The sequence below is a fragment of the Pteropus alecto genome, unplaced genomic scaffold (genome assembly GCF_000325575.1).
Source record: "Pteropus alecto unplaced genomic scaffold, ASM32557v1 scaffold10, whole genome shotgun sequence".
Lineage (NCBI taxonomy): Eukaryota > Metazoa > Chordata > Mammalia > Chiroptera > Pteropodidae > Pteropus > Pteropus alecto.
Genome location: NW_006431210.1, coordinates 4,689,395 through 4,705,851, shown reverse-complemented (window position 1 = coordinate 4,705,851; position 16,457 = coordinate 4,689,395). Strand labels below are relative to the sequence as shown.

The 16,457-nt window shown below is 35.3% G+C and overlaps 1 protein-coding gene across 15 annotated transcripts in view; it reads right to left on the bottom strand.

Annotated features, from left to right (window-relative positions):
• RBMS3 (RNA binding motif single stranded interacting protein 3) overlaps positions 1 to 16,457 on the bottom strand; it is a 631,961-nt gene that overhangs the window by 225,388 nt on the left and 390,116 nt on the right. For all 15 annotated transcript variants that reach the window (XM_006905714.3, XM_015597384.2, XM_025039137.1 and 12 more), the window contains one exon: positions 10,245 to 10,402. In XM_006905714.3, the coding sequence (XP_006905776.1) occupies positions 10,245 to 10,402 (158 nt within the window). The remainder of the gene's footprint in view (positions 1 to 10,244; positions 10,403 to 16,457) is intronic.

Below are 16,457 nucleotides of genomic sequence, written 5' to 3'. Positions count from 1 at the left end.
TATGGTTAATTAGAGGTTTCCACTATTGTGAAATTTTTGTGGTTTTGCAATCATAGGCTCTGTACAAATTATTGGCAACTGAGAACATCGAATACTGCAAGCCAGTCATCCCTCATTTCCGGTAAGATTTACGCAAACGGTCAACATTAAAAGATTTTTTTTAAGTACTAAAATATGCACTCCTAACATTTCAAAAACAAATTATGTCATTACTTCTTAATCCACTGTAAGAGAAGGAATAACAGTGAGTCCCAGGAAGAAAGACGAGTGAATGAAATGAATTTTCTTCAAGTTTTTGCTATTTCTTTTCTTTCTGCCAGGTCCTTGACATTCTTAGGATACAAGTACCATAAGTGCCAAATAGTGAAGCAGAGTGACCTCTCTGCCATCTCCCTTTACAGAAACCCAGACGTTAGTCTTGCTCAGCTTTACAACACATTCCTCTTAAGAAATAGAATTGTGGACAATATTTGACCGATGAAAACCCACTCTAGAGTTTTGGAATCACATAATTTCAAGACTAGAAATGACTATAGATATCAACTTCTACATTGTACAGGTGAAGAAGCTACCACTAGAAGACTGTGGTTGGCTTCCCTAAGTACTAGTTAGGGGATGAGCCTGGGAAAGAACACTTGTCTCTTGACTCTTAATTCAGGTGGCTTATTTGGAAGAGATGGAGCTAGACTGCTGGCCTCACGTCATCCCTCCTGACTTCCTATACTGATCCTGCTAGTTCCGTTCCATGCAGCCGCTATTTAACTAGGGCAGTTGTTCTAAAACATGGAGCTATACCCTGATATGATATGACTAGATGGGCATTTCACTTCTATGGCATTCTTTCCAAAAACCTGTCCATAATATAGATCCTATCATGAGAAAAACATCAGACAAACCCAGATCTAGAGTCATTTTCTGGGATACCTGGCTAGAAGTATTCGGGAAAATAACAAGGAAAGTCTGAGAAACTGTCACTAACCAGAGCCAACTAATGAGACGTGGCATCTAAATGCAAAATGGTACTCTGGATCAGATCCTGGAACAGAAAGAGGACATCAAGGAAAAAAAATTAGTGAAATTCTAATGAAGTCTGGAGTTGAGTTAATAGTAATATACCAATGTCAGTTTCTTAATTTTGACAAATATGCCATGGTAGTGAATCTAAGTGTGAGGCATATGGGAACTCTATTATCTTTGTAACATTTCTGTAAAACTAAACTTATTTTTAAAAGTTTATTTAAAAAATGACCGTACATTATAATTATCAGGAAATGACTTTAAAAAAATACCAATGTCTAGGCCCCAACCCAGGAGATTCTGACTTAATTGCTTTGGCATGAAGTCCAGGCACATAGTATTCAAAGCTACTCAGGTGATTCTAGTGTGCAGCCAAGGCTGAAAACCACTCTACTGGAGTTCTATGTCAGGTGCCCTAAACTGGAAACCATCGACCAAATTCAGACTTCAGGTATGTTTTGTTTGGATGGCAAAGTTTTTGGAAAATTCAAAATCATTGTTAAAATTTAAAGTTGGGAGACTTCACATGAAAGTTTGAACTTTTGATTCCTCTTAAAGACGAGATGATCTGATGTATGTTTTTTGTATGGTTACTATGATATAATTATAAAAATAAATTTGTTTTTTTGTTCTCGGTTCCTTACACAGACTCCTAAAACCCTTGGAATTTTCTGAGTGAGGATCGTCTTTGTTATCTATAATGAGCCCCTTTCGATCATACCTGACTTTATGTTAATGAGATGACTCAAGTGAGTCTCTTAGGTAGCATCAGGATAAGGCTAATCACCAGAAAGACCAAGTGATCAGAGGGTTGGAGCTTTCAGCCTCACCATTCAAACTCCAGATTGATTGAAGAGGGGCTACAGATGGAGCTCAATCACCAATGACCCAATAATTTAATCAACCTTGCCTGTATCATGAAACTTCCATAAAAACCACTGAAAGATAGGTTTCAGGAGCTTCTGGGTTGGTAAATGCATTGATGTTTGGGGAGAGTGGTGCACCCTTAAAGGGCAGGGAAGCTCTGAGCCATCCACATACCTTTCCCCATGCATCTCTTTTGGCTGTTCCTGAGTTATTTCATTTATAATATACCGATATACCTGTAAAGTGTTTTTCTGAATTCTGTGGGTTTCTCTAATGAATTATCAAATGTAAGGAGGATCATGGGAATCCCTGAATTTGTAGTTGGCTCAATAGAATTGTGGGTAGCATGGGGAGAGTTTTGTGGGACTGAGCCCTTAAACCCATGGAGTCTGATGATATTCTCAGTAGTTAATGTCAGAATTGAATTGAATTGTTGGATATCCAGTTAGCATCAGAGAATTGGAGAACTGGTGTAGAAAAATGACACATATTTGGTGTCAGAAAAAAGACTTCACAGCACCCATGGTGTGGAGTTGAGCAGTTCCTTTCTTTAAACAGAGCCAGTTTGCCAACATTCCTACCAACTTATATTAATTGCCAATCTAAGGCAAAGAAGTGGATGTTATTGTTGACTTTGCATTGCTTTTTTTTTTCCTCATGAGAGTCAAAGAGAAAGAAAAATACTTAATTTATCCATGTGTACTGGTGTTTTCTGTTTACCCTTCCTTTGTGTGTCTTCTCTGCTCTGTTCTATGCCCCCCAAAAGTGACCTTCCTATGGATCATATTGTCTTGGTTCCCTTATGTGATGGCATTTCATTGGGTTCAGCCACCAGGGACCTAGTGGGAGTAGAGAGAAGTATAACCAGTTCTTTGTCATTTTCTCTCTGCTTGGTGCTTGTCTCTCTGGCAGGAGTGGCTTCCCTTTCTGTCCACAACTTCTCCAGACAGCCCCTCCGTGAAAGCTCTGGGCCTCCCTGGGCTCTGGGAACACTTGTCCACTTGCCTTCATCTCCAGGAGTAGTAAAGGCTTCCTTCCGTTGCTCATCTCTGAGCATCTTAACATCTCTTCATCAGCTCCCTTAACTCTTCCCATTTCTGTAAATATTCCTTTATTCTACTCTCTTCAGTTGAATCATTTAGAGTGAAATTCTGTTTCCAGCCGGGACCCTGATGGCTATACTTTAAAACTATCAATAATCGAGGAACAAAATTATCTGGGAGGCTGTGTGTTTCAAGAAAAATGGAAAAAAAAAAGTTTTCTTACACTCAGTCTGGGAACTGCTTCTCTTACTTGGATAACTGACTACCTCTGATTGATATCCTTGTCTAGATGCATCATAGATTCATGTTTCAAAAGGAATTTTGGTACAGAAATGGGAAAAAAATTAATTAAAAAAATTAAATCTGAAATAAAGGAAAAATCAAGAAGTATAATATGCTCAGGTCTAGAAAAAAATCTTCTATTAAATGCCACTGGAATATATTATCAATTTTAATCAGTCTCTGAGTTGCAGCCATATTTTATTCCTAGATATTATCTGTTATATCGCTTTTCTTTCCCCTATGGTATAACAATTTTGTCTTTCTTCTGCTTCCCAAATATGACAAACTTGGCCCCACCATAGATCTTCTACTTCTTTTTTCCTTTGCCTGCCCTGTTCTCTTCCCTCCCCAACCCCACTAAGAGACTCTCCTGGCTGGCTCCTTCTTACCATCTGCATCTCCCTTTAAATGCCCCCCCTTCAGAAGGCTTTCCTTCTACCATATTTTCTATTGTTTCCCTATGTTTTATTTTGTTTTCATGAAACTTTAATTGTTTGATACTAATTACTTGATATTATTTGATATTTTATTATTTATTTGATTATATGTTTTTTATCTCCTCAAGTCAATAGAATGTCAGTTTATGGAAGCAGATATTTTTCTTTAGTTTACACTTCTGAATTACTGTATCTAGAATAATTACTGGCATATTAGTAGTATCCAGACGTATTTATTAGATGAACTGAATGAATGAATGCATTTTACATATTAGGAAAGGAGGCTCAGAGACTTTAAGTAACTAGTCCAAGAATACAGATAGGAGGTGCAGAACTAAGATGCAAGCTAAGTTATTTCTGGCCCATAAAGCCATGTTCATAACCACACAGATATAGTGAATAGGTGGGTTGGCTCAACTCACAGAAAACTGAGAATGTAGAAAAGATACTAAATAAAAGAGACTCTCACTCTTGCAGTGTAAATGACATTTGCAAATCTTTCCTCTTTCTTGTCTGGAAGCAGACAATCTACCACAAATGCACAGTCTTTGGATGGCTCAAGAGTCCAGTCATAGTGTGCACTGAGAGCAGGTACAGAGCAAAGAGATCTTACAGGCCCTGAGCACACTGAATGGCCATCGTTACCAATCCTGCAGTAACACAATTCTCCCTCCTCAGTTTCACATGGGTAAATCATATTCAGAACTCTCTTCCCATTCCACAGAGGGCTGTCTTTGGAATCCAGTCATCTCAATTTTGTAATAATAAAACAATAAAGTGTATGTTTTTGCTCCTTCTCTAACTTTTTACAAAGTATAAAAAAGTATAGAGCAAGAATTGAGTCCAGGAGATTGCAGAATCATAGACTATTTGATGCGATTTAATTCATTTGTTTGTTTGGTTGGTTAATTTGGATTTTGAAACCCAGGTCCCCAAATACAGGGAAAAGAAAGCAAAATGTTCTGCTTTCTGTAGCCATGATCATGACTTTCTGATGTAAAAGAAATACAAAGAGGTGGTGAGAAGAAACAGATGAAAGTAAACAAAGTGACACATAAAAAAGGATGAAGACGCTGGAAGGTGGGCCAGGACTTTACGCTCCAGTGGGTCACATCTGCTGGCAATTGGGAGAGGAATTGAAATCACCAAAAGGAATAACAGCCTTTATTTTCTTCAATCTCAGCAAATACAACTGTAACCTGTTTCTGTGCAAACACAGCTGTAGTTTTCATATTACTAATCACTAAGTTTACATTTTAAAGATTTTGTTTTGCTCACATTGGATTTCCTAGTGCCATGTGTTTGAGTTAGTAATGGCAAAAGAATTGCCAAAACGGCAGGGGAGAAATTGTTAACGCAAATATGAACTTGACGTAGATATGATCAAAACACATTCCAGACCGTAAAAACACATTTTAATAGGCTAGCTGGTCGTTTTAAATGAACATATATTTACCTAAAAAAGGAAGTTTGGGCATTTGTTTTATAATTCTTAAAATTCCTATGTTTTCATTATGTTTATTCTGAATCAGAGTCATCATTATATTTCACCAGGTAGAAAAAGCTAGAAAGAAAGAAGTAGTATCAGGCAGTAGAAGGTAAATCAATAAAAGTTACTAAAAGAAAATTCAAAAAAAGAATATATTTAATTTGCTTGAGTTTTACTAATTAGGCTGATATTTGTCTGCCTATAACCATGATTAATTTTTTCCTTTGTATAAAGAAAGAAGAACTGCAATTATTTAGCAAACTTGCTCATTTGGTAGGGAGAAGTAGGACACAGGGCTTCCCGTGTGTTAAAAGTCATTCAAACAAAACTCCATGAGAATCAAATTAAAGGTACTGAAGAGGGGTGGAAAATACTACAAAATACAAAGGTCTGTGTGCTTAGCAGTCTCTCACGCTCTTTAGCTCACCAGGGGACAGTAAATGCATTTCTTAAAGTGGGTCTGTGTTCCCAGATGTTGAAGCCGGATTAATTGTGAATGCTTACCCCACTATTTTTGTTAGACAAACGGTCTCATGTTTCTGGGAATGGGAAATGGATAACACGAACACACAGTCATGTCCCTCCAGACTTGAGCTGATTTATGCTCTGATCCTCACTCTGGAAGGCAAGGTAGGCTGTTGGCACCCATTAGCTCTGCAGTAGTGGGTCTGACTGTCTGACTGTCAGCATTCCCACCATAAACTTCTGTTTTTAGAGGTTTATGACTTGGCTATAAAATGCTGCCTGGAGGGTGGTGGATCTTACAAAATTGGTTTAAATTACAAGAGAGTAAAAAAAATAAAATAAAATAAAATGTCTGTAATTTCAGACACTATCTGGTGCTTCTGGAACTCTGAAAAGCCTGTAATTGTGTTGTCTGTGCACCTTATTGGCATTCAAATCAATGCTTTGAAGTTCAGCGTTTTAAATATAAAATGAAGATACTACCTTTACTTTGAAGAGATGGTTATCAAAGAATATTAAGGTATAGCTTGAGAGTAAAATAAGAATAGGAGTTTTCTTTCTAGTCAAAACAATTTTAGGATCTCTTACATATGAATCAAGGACCACATCAGGTGGTTAGAAGGGACCAATGGTAATATTCAAAATGAAGCCTGATGAAAAAATTACTTAGGTTTAATGAAATGGGGTAGTCATAAATTCAAGAGATATGTACAATTTACTAGGCACAGTTATAGGATGGCTGCTCTCCCAATTGAATAAGCATTTCTTTTAACAGTGCCTATGACAATGTGAACTTTTAGAGGAAGAAACAATTTGTGGGCTGATACTACCATAGTTTTCTCTATTATTCCAGGACACCGATTTCAAAATTAGCTTATCGTCAAGTGCTATCTCCCTATATACTGCTATAGTCAAAAAATAAACAAAAACAAAAACTTAAAGAGATTTCATTTATTCATAATAAAAAGTTTAGTGAGGATCAATTACGTGTCAGACACGATTCTAGGTGCCAGGACAAATATGAAGAAGAATATGGCATCGCCCCTACCCTTGAGGAACAGAAAGAGAGATAGCTTCGTGATTGGTATACTTTGAGAAAGTGGTACAGTGTAATTGAGGCAGTAACAGGAATCACTTTCATTTGAAAAAATCTCTAAGAATGAGGACTAGCAATTGATTTTTGCAGGCCCTTCAGATGATTCTGAGAACAAGTCTTATGCCCTAAGGCAATGTTTCTCAAATTTTGGACAGCATCAAAGACACCTAAAGTGCTTTTTAAAACATAGATTGCTGTACCCTACCTGTTCCTCCCCCATCCCACTGCTGAAGTGGGGCTCAAAAATTTGCATTTCTACAAATTCCCAAGCAATATTGGGGCTGCTTTCCTAGAAATTCTACTTTGAGAACCACTGTCCCAAAGCATCCATTGCATGTAATCCATTAACTTCTCTCACTAGCTATGTAACTATCCTTCAGAGATTTGAGAAAATAGTGGCTGCAATCATCTCTGTTTTGTCGTTCAGAAGGGGAGCTCTCCATGAGAAAGGCCGAGTGGAAAAAAAAGATGGCATTTTTAAAAGCAGGAAACTTGTGTAAGAGTTAATTTGTGAATGATCAAGTTAAAGCAATAGCCATCACTGAGAAAATGCAAATCAAATGTTAAAGTGTGAGGAAGTAGGAATTTGAGCAGATCTATTTACATATGAAATAGTCAAAATCATTTTCTCACTCCGTGTTGTTGATAAATCATGTAGGATTCTGTTCCTTGGAATTTCAGGTCTAAGATACAGGGAGAATGAAATACTAATTCTGCATCATTTTTTTGGCTTCTTAGAAGAAAAGCAGATTCATATTCTTTTGCTTTCTTAGGCATAAAAAAAAATCATTGGCTCAACTTGAACCTAGGTTTTCCTTTTCAATTCACATGCCACTTCCTGACACTGGAAAATGCATGATTTAAAGACCTAAGTTTCAATATTGGAATGTGACTAAAAATTCATGTCTAAAGCTCAAAGTTTTAAAAAACCATTGCTTGGAGTTTAGTCATTCAGGAACTTCATAGAAAGATAATTATGCAATCTACCTCTCACCCATCCATCCCTTTAACAACAAAAAAGAAAATTTGACTTAAATAAATGTGCAATCCAGTAGGTGAAGACAGAAATTAAATAGCGACTTCATTAAGACTGTAATAAATTTTATTTAAAAAACACAACTTTGACAGGAGCTACAGAAGAGCATCTAACTGTCTGAAGGCTGGAGTTAAAGGTCAGTGAAGGTTTCTTTGAAGAAGAGACACTTAAGGGGATATCTGAGGGATGAATAGGCAGAAACCGGGGAAAGATTCATGTATAACAGTCAAGAAGGACAGCTTATGTCTAGGACACGAGGCAAGAAGACAGAAGGCCAGGAAGATGAGCGATATCAGGGATAATGATGTCTGGGAGGTCTGTAAATCCAGTTATTCAGGCCATATGGAAGGGAAGTCAGCAAGCGCCTGACATGATCAGATTTGCATTTTTAAAGAATCACTTGTGGTTTTTATTCAAAATGAACTGAAGGAGTGAGAGGCTGCATTCAGAACAGACATGAAATAATAATTTAAAATTCTTATCCTTATTTAGTTCCTAAAGGAAAAAAAATTCATAGGTTTTACTCTTTCATGATAGCACATGATTAGCATTTTGCCACTTACAATGTGCATTAGTTGGTTCTACACTTAAGAAGAACATTTATTTTAAGCAAACTCAAAGTGTACAGAGAAGATACAGATGAGAGAAATGAATAGCCCAATTTTTATGTTATGAGCTAAATTGTACTCTCCCGACTCTCAAATTTATATGATGGAATCCTAACTCCTAATACCTCAGAATGTGACTGTATTTGGAGATGATGGGGCCTTTAATGGGGTTTATATTAAATTAAATTAGTTAAATTAATATGAGGTTATATGTGTGGGTCCTAGTCCAATCTTCTTTTAAAAAGAGATTAGGACTCGAACACAAAGGGAAGACCAACTGAAGACACGGGGAGAAGACAAGCCATCTACAAGCCCAGGAGAAAGGCCTCAGAGGAAACCAAACCTAATGACATCATAATCTTAAACTTCTAGCCTCTAGAATTGTGAAAAAATGAATTTCTGTTGTTTAAGCCACCTAGTCTGTTGTATTTTGTTATGGCAGTTCTAGAAAACGAATATACTTTGTACCAAAAATTCTTTGTTTTAAAAAAATAAATCACCATAGATTTTCTTAGAAAATGTGTTCTCTTGATTTGAAATATGTTCTTTTCTCAGCAGGAGTACAAACGAAAGAGAAAAACAATTCGTCAGAGATTTTGCGGGAGTGAGAGGTAAGGGAAAAACCAAAGGAATGTGCATGCTGTGTGAAGTGAAGCATAATATTGGTCAGACTTCCGATCTAGGGTCCTACACTATCCAAGAATGTCCACACTGGCAAATTTCAGAGACCCGGGTGGTACAGTGAGCTCTGCCTTAACCATGAAAATCAACAATTAACAATGTATGCCTCATGCACACATTCACATCAGGAAAATTTTCTTCATTCTGCCTATTTCTCTTCAAAATAATCAAACACGTATCTTGTATATGTCTACCAGTCTACTATGTATTGAACATTGTGGGGAATATAAAGAATTTTAAGACACTGCCCATGACCTCTAGGAAATCAAGTTAGAAATCAGTTAACATTGACATTCCGGTTTGTTATCTTTCAAAAGTGGGTTAACAGACGTTAGTTTGGAATGGTTTCCCAAGTGATGGCAAGATTCATCATAGATGGACACACCTGTCTGCAATGGACTGACCTCTTGATGACACGAACAGCCATACATTCGTCCATGTTAAGTCAGCTGGAGACACATAAACACACCAAACCATGGAGACACAGCTTTTACTTTTCTTGTTTGTCATTGAGCAGTTTCTTTTTCTCTGTGGTTTCTTGAGCTTTGTTTCTCATGAAAGCACAGCAGGTACAACTATTTTAACTCTGTTCCTGGCTGAGACGCTCTTTTGTAAACATTCCCTTAAAGTTAAAAGTAAAAGCCGTTTTTCCTTTTCTGACAATGAAAAAAGTACAATCTGCTTTTTTTTTCTGTTGAGTAAAATAGCAAAAACACACAGCCAGGTCCTCTTAAATGCAAATGCCCCCTTGACCTCCCCTTATATTTCCGTGTTCCTTGGGACTTTCCAAGAACTCCTATTTCTCTATATTTCTTCGCATTTCTCTTATGCTAACTGAGAAAGTCTATCATCTCAATCTTCAGAAATCAATGAAAAACCATTTGGATGCATTGTTCACCACATGGGCTCTTTAGCTTTGGGGTACTGGGCATTTGTTATCCCTAGCAGAATTGGAAGCATCTGATTTTGTTGATCTATAGGCATAGAGAAGACTAAAGACTCAGTAGGCATATCGTTATGACTCTAGATACATATAAACATTCTATGTATACATTTTAGCAAGCAAAACATATTTATAATTACATTGGAATTTTTTGGCTTGAAGCAAAGAGATGGAGAATTAGTTTGATAAAGTGCTTTTTTTTTTTTTTTAATTCTACTGCTTTGGGCCCTAGAAAGGAATGGAATTAAAAGGAAAGTTTTATACAGCGCAAATGTTTTACCTGGCAAAGCCGACACCTCTGCTGACTCCATTAGCATCTCTTAGTATTCTTGTGGAAATGACATGTCCAAAGGGTTTCAGCATATTCTCAAGTTCCTGCTCATCCATCGAAATGGGGAGATTAGAGATGTATAGGTTTGTTGGGTCTTGCTCTTGTTGCTAAGGAAAGGAAAGAAACAAATGCAGTCAGTTCTAAATATTGAGAAACGTGTTGCACAAATGGATAAACTTTTGATTAAACTGCAATCTAGTCTCCAATTTCCAGCACCGTCTTGAAAGTTCTTCTACTATGACACTACTTCCTTTAACTGAATCTTTCCTTGCCAGATGTTTTTCATAGAAACAATATCATCGATGAAAACCCATCTTTCTGCCAGCCTTCCTTAGAAGAGACTAATAAACATTTATTGCAATTGAACTAAGGTAAATATGTATATTCTTCTCTATTACCACTAACCACTACTTCTACTATTACCAATCTATCTACCATTGCCACTAGTTATAATGTTGCATTTGGTGAGTACTCATAACATGCTAGGCATTGTTTTAAACATTTAATATTTCGTTCAATAATCCCAATAAATACAATTGTTACTATTTTATAGATGGCAAAATTGATCCCTATCTTGTCCAAGTTATACCTCATAAATGTCAAAACCAAGGCTAAAATATGGAGGTATCACAAAAGTACATGGGCTTCACTGTCCTGCTATACTGTCTCCCTCTAGACTAATGGGAACAAAAATTATGGTCCTAGAACAGCATCATCAGCCTCAGCATCACTGGGGAACTTGCCAGAAATGCAAACTAGTAGGCCCCACCCAGAACTACTGAATCAGAAACTTGAGGGTGAGCCAAGTAATCTGTGTTTTGAAAAGCCCGCCAAGTGATTCCGATGACTGCTCAAGTTTGAGACTTGTTGCCATAGAGCATACATAAATATTTATATGCAAATATTTATATGCATTTTCTAATCCAGCAGCAATAGTGCTTACATGAACTTTGCTTAATAGAATGGAAATCAAACAATTGTTAGCATTAATTCTATGTGTATAAATGTTCTCTATTTCATGCAATGGATTAATAAATTGGTACTTAGTTGTATGTATATCTCAAAATAAAACAGCCATATATCTGACATAATTAATTATTCTTAACAATAAAATATATTAGATATTTCATTGAACCACTATATTTTAACCAAAACAACAACTTCAGGATAAGCGAAATTAAATTAGAGAAAAGAAATCCTGAAGTCTATAAGAAATGACAATGTGTAACAAAATATCTTTTGTGAAGAGATATCATATTTTGTAGAAAATTTGACATTTTAAGCATGGTAAAAAGTACGACAAGCAAAATTTCAAATATTATTTCAGGTCAAGAAACAATTTTGGAATAAAACTAATCTCCATTATTTTTAACAGCTCTAAATATTCAGATAGGTCCTTATATTTTTATTATGCTTCGAGATGAAAAAGATTTATTATTAGGTTTGTTTTTTAAATATAGTTTAGTTATAAAGCATTTTTAGCATCTTGCAAAATAGTAAAAATAAACATAATCAATCAGAAAAAGACAACATGGCTTTAGTATTTAGGAATTGGTGTAAATGTAGAAAATGTACAAATGTAGTCAGCCCTCTTCTCTCTCTCTCTCTCTCACACACACACACACACACACACACACACACACACCACTAATAAATGGCATGATCCAAGAGAAAAAAGAGATTTTTTTCTTAAATTGTCATGATCATATTTTTGTTTTTTTTTTTGTTTTGTTTGTTTGTTTTCTGGGGTGGTGAAAAAAAGAAAATGTGATGTTTCAGATACATAATAACAAATCTTATGCACATACAACTTTCACATTTATATTATTCACTACTCATTATTTGATTTTAATCTTCAGATCATTACTCCAAAGGTAGCTGGGCAAATGTCATTATAGTTTTTGGATAATGAGGAAGTGGAAGCGTGGATGATTCATCATCTTATCCAAGGACAATTCAATAATTAGAGATGGGATTAGAATTATATTTATCGACCAAGTTTCCTATCTTTCACTCAGTGTACTTTCCACTAGCTTGATGTTTCTCAAGTTTCAACCATTTGGATATCATTTTAGAAAATTTTGCCAGCCACGTACTATTATTTCATTTACAAAAAATTTTTCTTTAAATCAACATACCTTTGGGCTTAAGTCTATTAGTTTCAAAAGATAAACTAAGCTAACTAAAAAGCCATATTGCTTGGCATAAACAGGCTACTGTGAAATAGGGAACGAATCCATGTTATTAAATTGTACTAGAAAACCGTTTGTTTACAGAAGGCTTTGACCCTCATGGTTGACTCTCTCTTAATTACAAATGAGGTTCGTAATTAAAATAGGTGTGAGAAACACACTAGCACCAGACAGTCTTTTTCCTGAGAAGACTCAGAATTGAGAAAGAATTAAGAACAACTTTCTTAATGATGTGATTTCTGGATCCTACACATCTCTATTAACTCATGTTCCATGAGAGATAGATACATGTCCCATAGCTTGGGAGTTTCTGTGTTAACCCGGAGCTTCTCAAAGAGTGGACAACAACACACGGCAGTCCTGTGAATAGAATTTGCCCAACATTCTGCACTCCTAGGTCTTTGATCAAGCTAAATAGCTATAAGCAACCAACCACCCTATTCCAGGGTACTGTACAGATTTTTTCTTTTTCTCTAGGCAGCAGTGCACCAGTTTGTCCTGATTAAAATCCATTTCTAAATTCCCCAAGTGTAGAATGCATTGCAGCTTCTCAAAATGGTTTGCAATAAACACAAAGAGCTTAGTACATAAGGGATTTCCCAGCAAGCTATTTTCTGAATCCAAATTCAAACAGTAAGGCCAACTCCTTAATTTGTATTCACAGAGACAATAAAGCATTGGACAGTGTCATTCTTTAATTTGTATTCACAGAAAAAAATAGCGTTGGGCAAGTGTTATTTATTAAGTAATTCTGTCCTTTGAAATGCAGTATTAGTTTTGAATATATTTGTTGACTTGACAATAAATTTTAATTTTTGCATAGAGTGAACTTTAGAATAATACATGTATTTATATTTTTACTTTCAATTTTATTTATATATCAGGTTTATGTAAATAGATGATGACTTTCAAAAGATTCTTGGACACTATGAACCAAAGAGCACTTTCCTATTAACTTTTCAGAAAAAAATTCTCATGTGATCACTGCAATCTTAAAGAACTTTAAAAATCTTTTTTTTTTTTTTTAACTTAGTGAAATCTATGATGATTCAGCTCCAGAATGAATCTAAGGGGTCATCTTATCCAATCTGATCATTTAACAGATGGAAAAAAACCAGAAGTTAGAGGAGTGGGTATGACTTTCTCAAGGTTGCCCAGCTAATTAGTAACACACTAGAAATAGGACCCATGTCCTTTTATACCTGGTCCAATGTTCTTACCACTTCATGACACTGCTATTGCTTTTAAAATCCAATGAATAATAGACAGCAGTTTGTGGTCCAAAGGAATATTAGTACAGACACAAATAAATATCTCAGAACTCCTTGTTTTGTTCACTTTTGCTTATTTACCAATTAGCTTTAGCTACTCAGTTAATGCTATGGGGGAAAAAAAAAGTTCCTAGCCTTAGCCAGCATTTTACACATAGTAACTGAATGAATACTCTGCAGTATACATATACTTTACAAAAGTATATGACAATTCACACACCCATTTTATTTAATTGACACCATAAGTAACTCACCCATTTTGGCCTGTTTCTATATTTTTCCATCTGTATTGGGATTTCTTGATTTATTACTTAGTTTTGTCAAAAAGTGGTGGAAAAGTTAGAAAAATACCTTCTACATTGTTAATGGGAACAGAGATAAGTCATTTCATTCGAGAATAAGTCATTTTTCCAAAATGACTGGACTTTTCTTGATTTTTTTGTGTGTGTATGTAAACTGTCAAAATAAGATTTATTGACATTTGCTTTTTAACAGTTTAAAACAACTTCAGAACTTCATAACATTTCAAGGTAGCTGAGCAAATGGAGGATAAAAAGTCATTGCTCGTATCTAAATCAAAGGTTATGTCTGGGGCTGCGTTTTTTGGATATGCATTATGGCTATGATATACATGTGATTCTGAGAAAGGTAGTAGAAAAAATTTGAAAACAATCTGATAACACTCAGGATTGGCAAAACTATATTGAAATATTCAGGAAGTAGTTGCTGGCATCAGATACTTTCAAGAAATATTTCTCAAGTTACTTGGAGTGGGGACCATTTTCAATCTGTCATGGACCAAGATTTGTAAAATATAATAAACAAAAATTAATAGAAAATAAAGTAAAATTTAAAAATATGCAAAATGCAAGTTTTAATTTTTTATGATTACATTCAAGAGACCAAAATTACATTGAGATTAAATGTTATGTTAATACAAAATTGTTATAAAAGGTTTTTTATGCTTACTCTCAATTTCTGTGCTTATTACATTACAAACAAGTACCATTTGGCAGAACAAACTTTATCTATTTTAGGAAACTACATTCCTATTTTTTTCCACCAAAATATAATTCTCTATGGGTCTTATCGTTATTAATTTTTTGCTTATTTTATATACTATCAAGTCTTTTTTAATCACAAAATTATGTGTAGCCAATTTATAGTCATTTTTGAACTATTAGGTGGGTAAAGCCATTTCAAGATGAAATATCCTGAGTAGTGGTGACAAAACACAAACATGTGAGTATAATATTTAAAAATACATTAAAAGGGATGTTCATATAGACTGAAGATAATAATATTATTATCTTACATAGAGTGAGTTTTATGGTATTCAATGTGTTTCAGTGTTATTTTCTTTCAAATGGTCCTTTATAATAACTCTATGAGGTAGAAAGGGCAGGAGTTATTATTTCTATTCTACAATTGAGAAGGTTGGTTCTGATATCGTAAAAGGGTTATCAAGGTCACACTGCTGGTAAGTAAATAAATGATATTATAAATAAATTTTTTTTTTGATTCTTGATCTAGTACTCTTCATACTACACTATACCAATTTGAGATTGCCTATAATAATGCTATTATTGGATTTTACGTGTAGAAAAGAAAATCAGTGGGGAGACAAAGGAGCAATTGTTTTTTTGTTTTTTGTTTTTAATGGAATAGTCTATTTTAAATGTTTTAGCAATTTAAAAATTAATAATAGTAAAAACTAAATGTTCTCTCTCATCCTGAAAACAGTAGCAGGGTGTTAGAGCCTCCTGTACTAACAAGCCGAAAGCCATCAAAGTTTTAAAACTAGTTTAACACTAACTTTGCACTAAGATGTTCTCACCCTTCTAGCAATATTGCCAGCATGTTTGATACATGGCTATGGAGTTAGAGCACCTCGAGATGAGACCTGGAATAAGTTTACCATTAGAAATATTTGTTTAAGTATCATATATGTGTATGATGGTTAATTTCATCTGCCAACTTGACTAGGCCAAAGAGTGCCCAGACAGATGGTCAAACATTAACTGTTTGATGTTTGAGTTAACTGTTTTCTGGATGAGTTAAACATCTGAATCAGTAGACCGAGTAAAGGTGATTGCCTTCTTTAATGTGAGCAGGCCTCACCTAATCAGTTGAAGGCATGTATAGACCAAAAAGTTGATCCTTTCCTGAGTTAAGAGAGAATTCCTCCTGCCTAATGGTGTGCAATCAGGGACGTTTTTTTTCTGCCTTTGGACACAAACTGAAACATTGGTTCTTTCTGGGTCTCAGGCTTGCTGACTACAGATCTTAGGATTTGTCAGTCTCCATAATTGTATGAGCAGATTTCATAGAATAAATTAATGCATATATTTTTTTCTAAAGAACTCTAATACAATGTGTTAATTTTGTCAAATCTGTATTGTTATGAAAAAATGACACAGGTTCAGCTCTGACCTTCACACTAGGTCTACTGCATCCCCTAGCCACACAGCCATGGCCTTTGAAAATGAGAAGCACAATCTTCCCCTAAGATAGGTGATCTAGAAGCATACACTGAGGTAATGCATTAAAGAGTAAAGGGAAAAGTAAAGAAAGACTGCCAAGAGGCAGGCTTTCACCCCTAAATGATGCCTAATAAACATGTCCTCTGTCCCATTTACTAAGCAGCGATGAGGGCTGCCCTGTGTTTTCAATTGCCTTCTCTCTCCACTAAAAAAGAA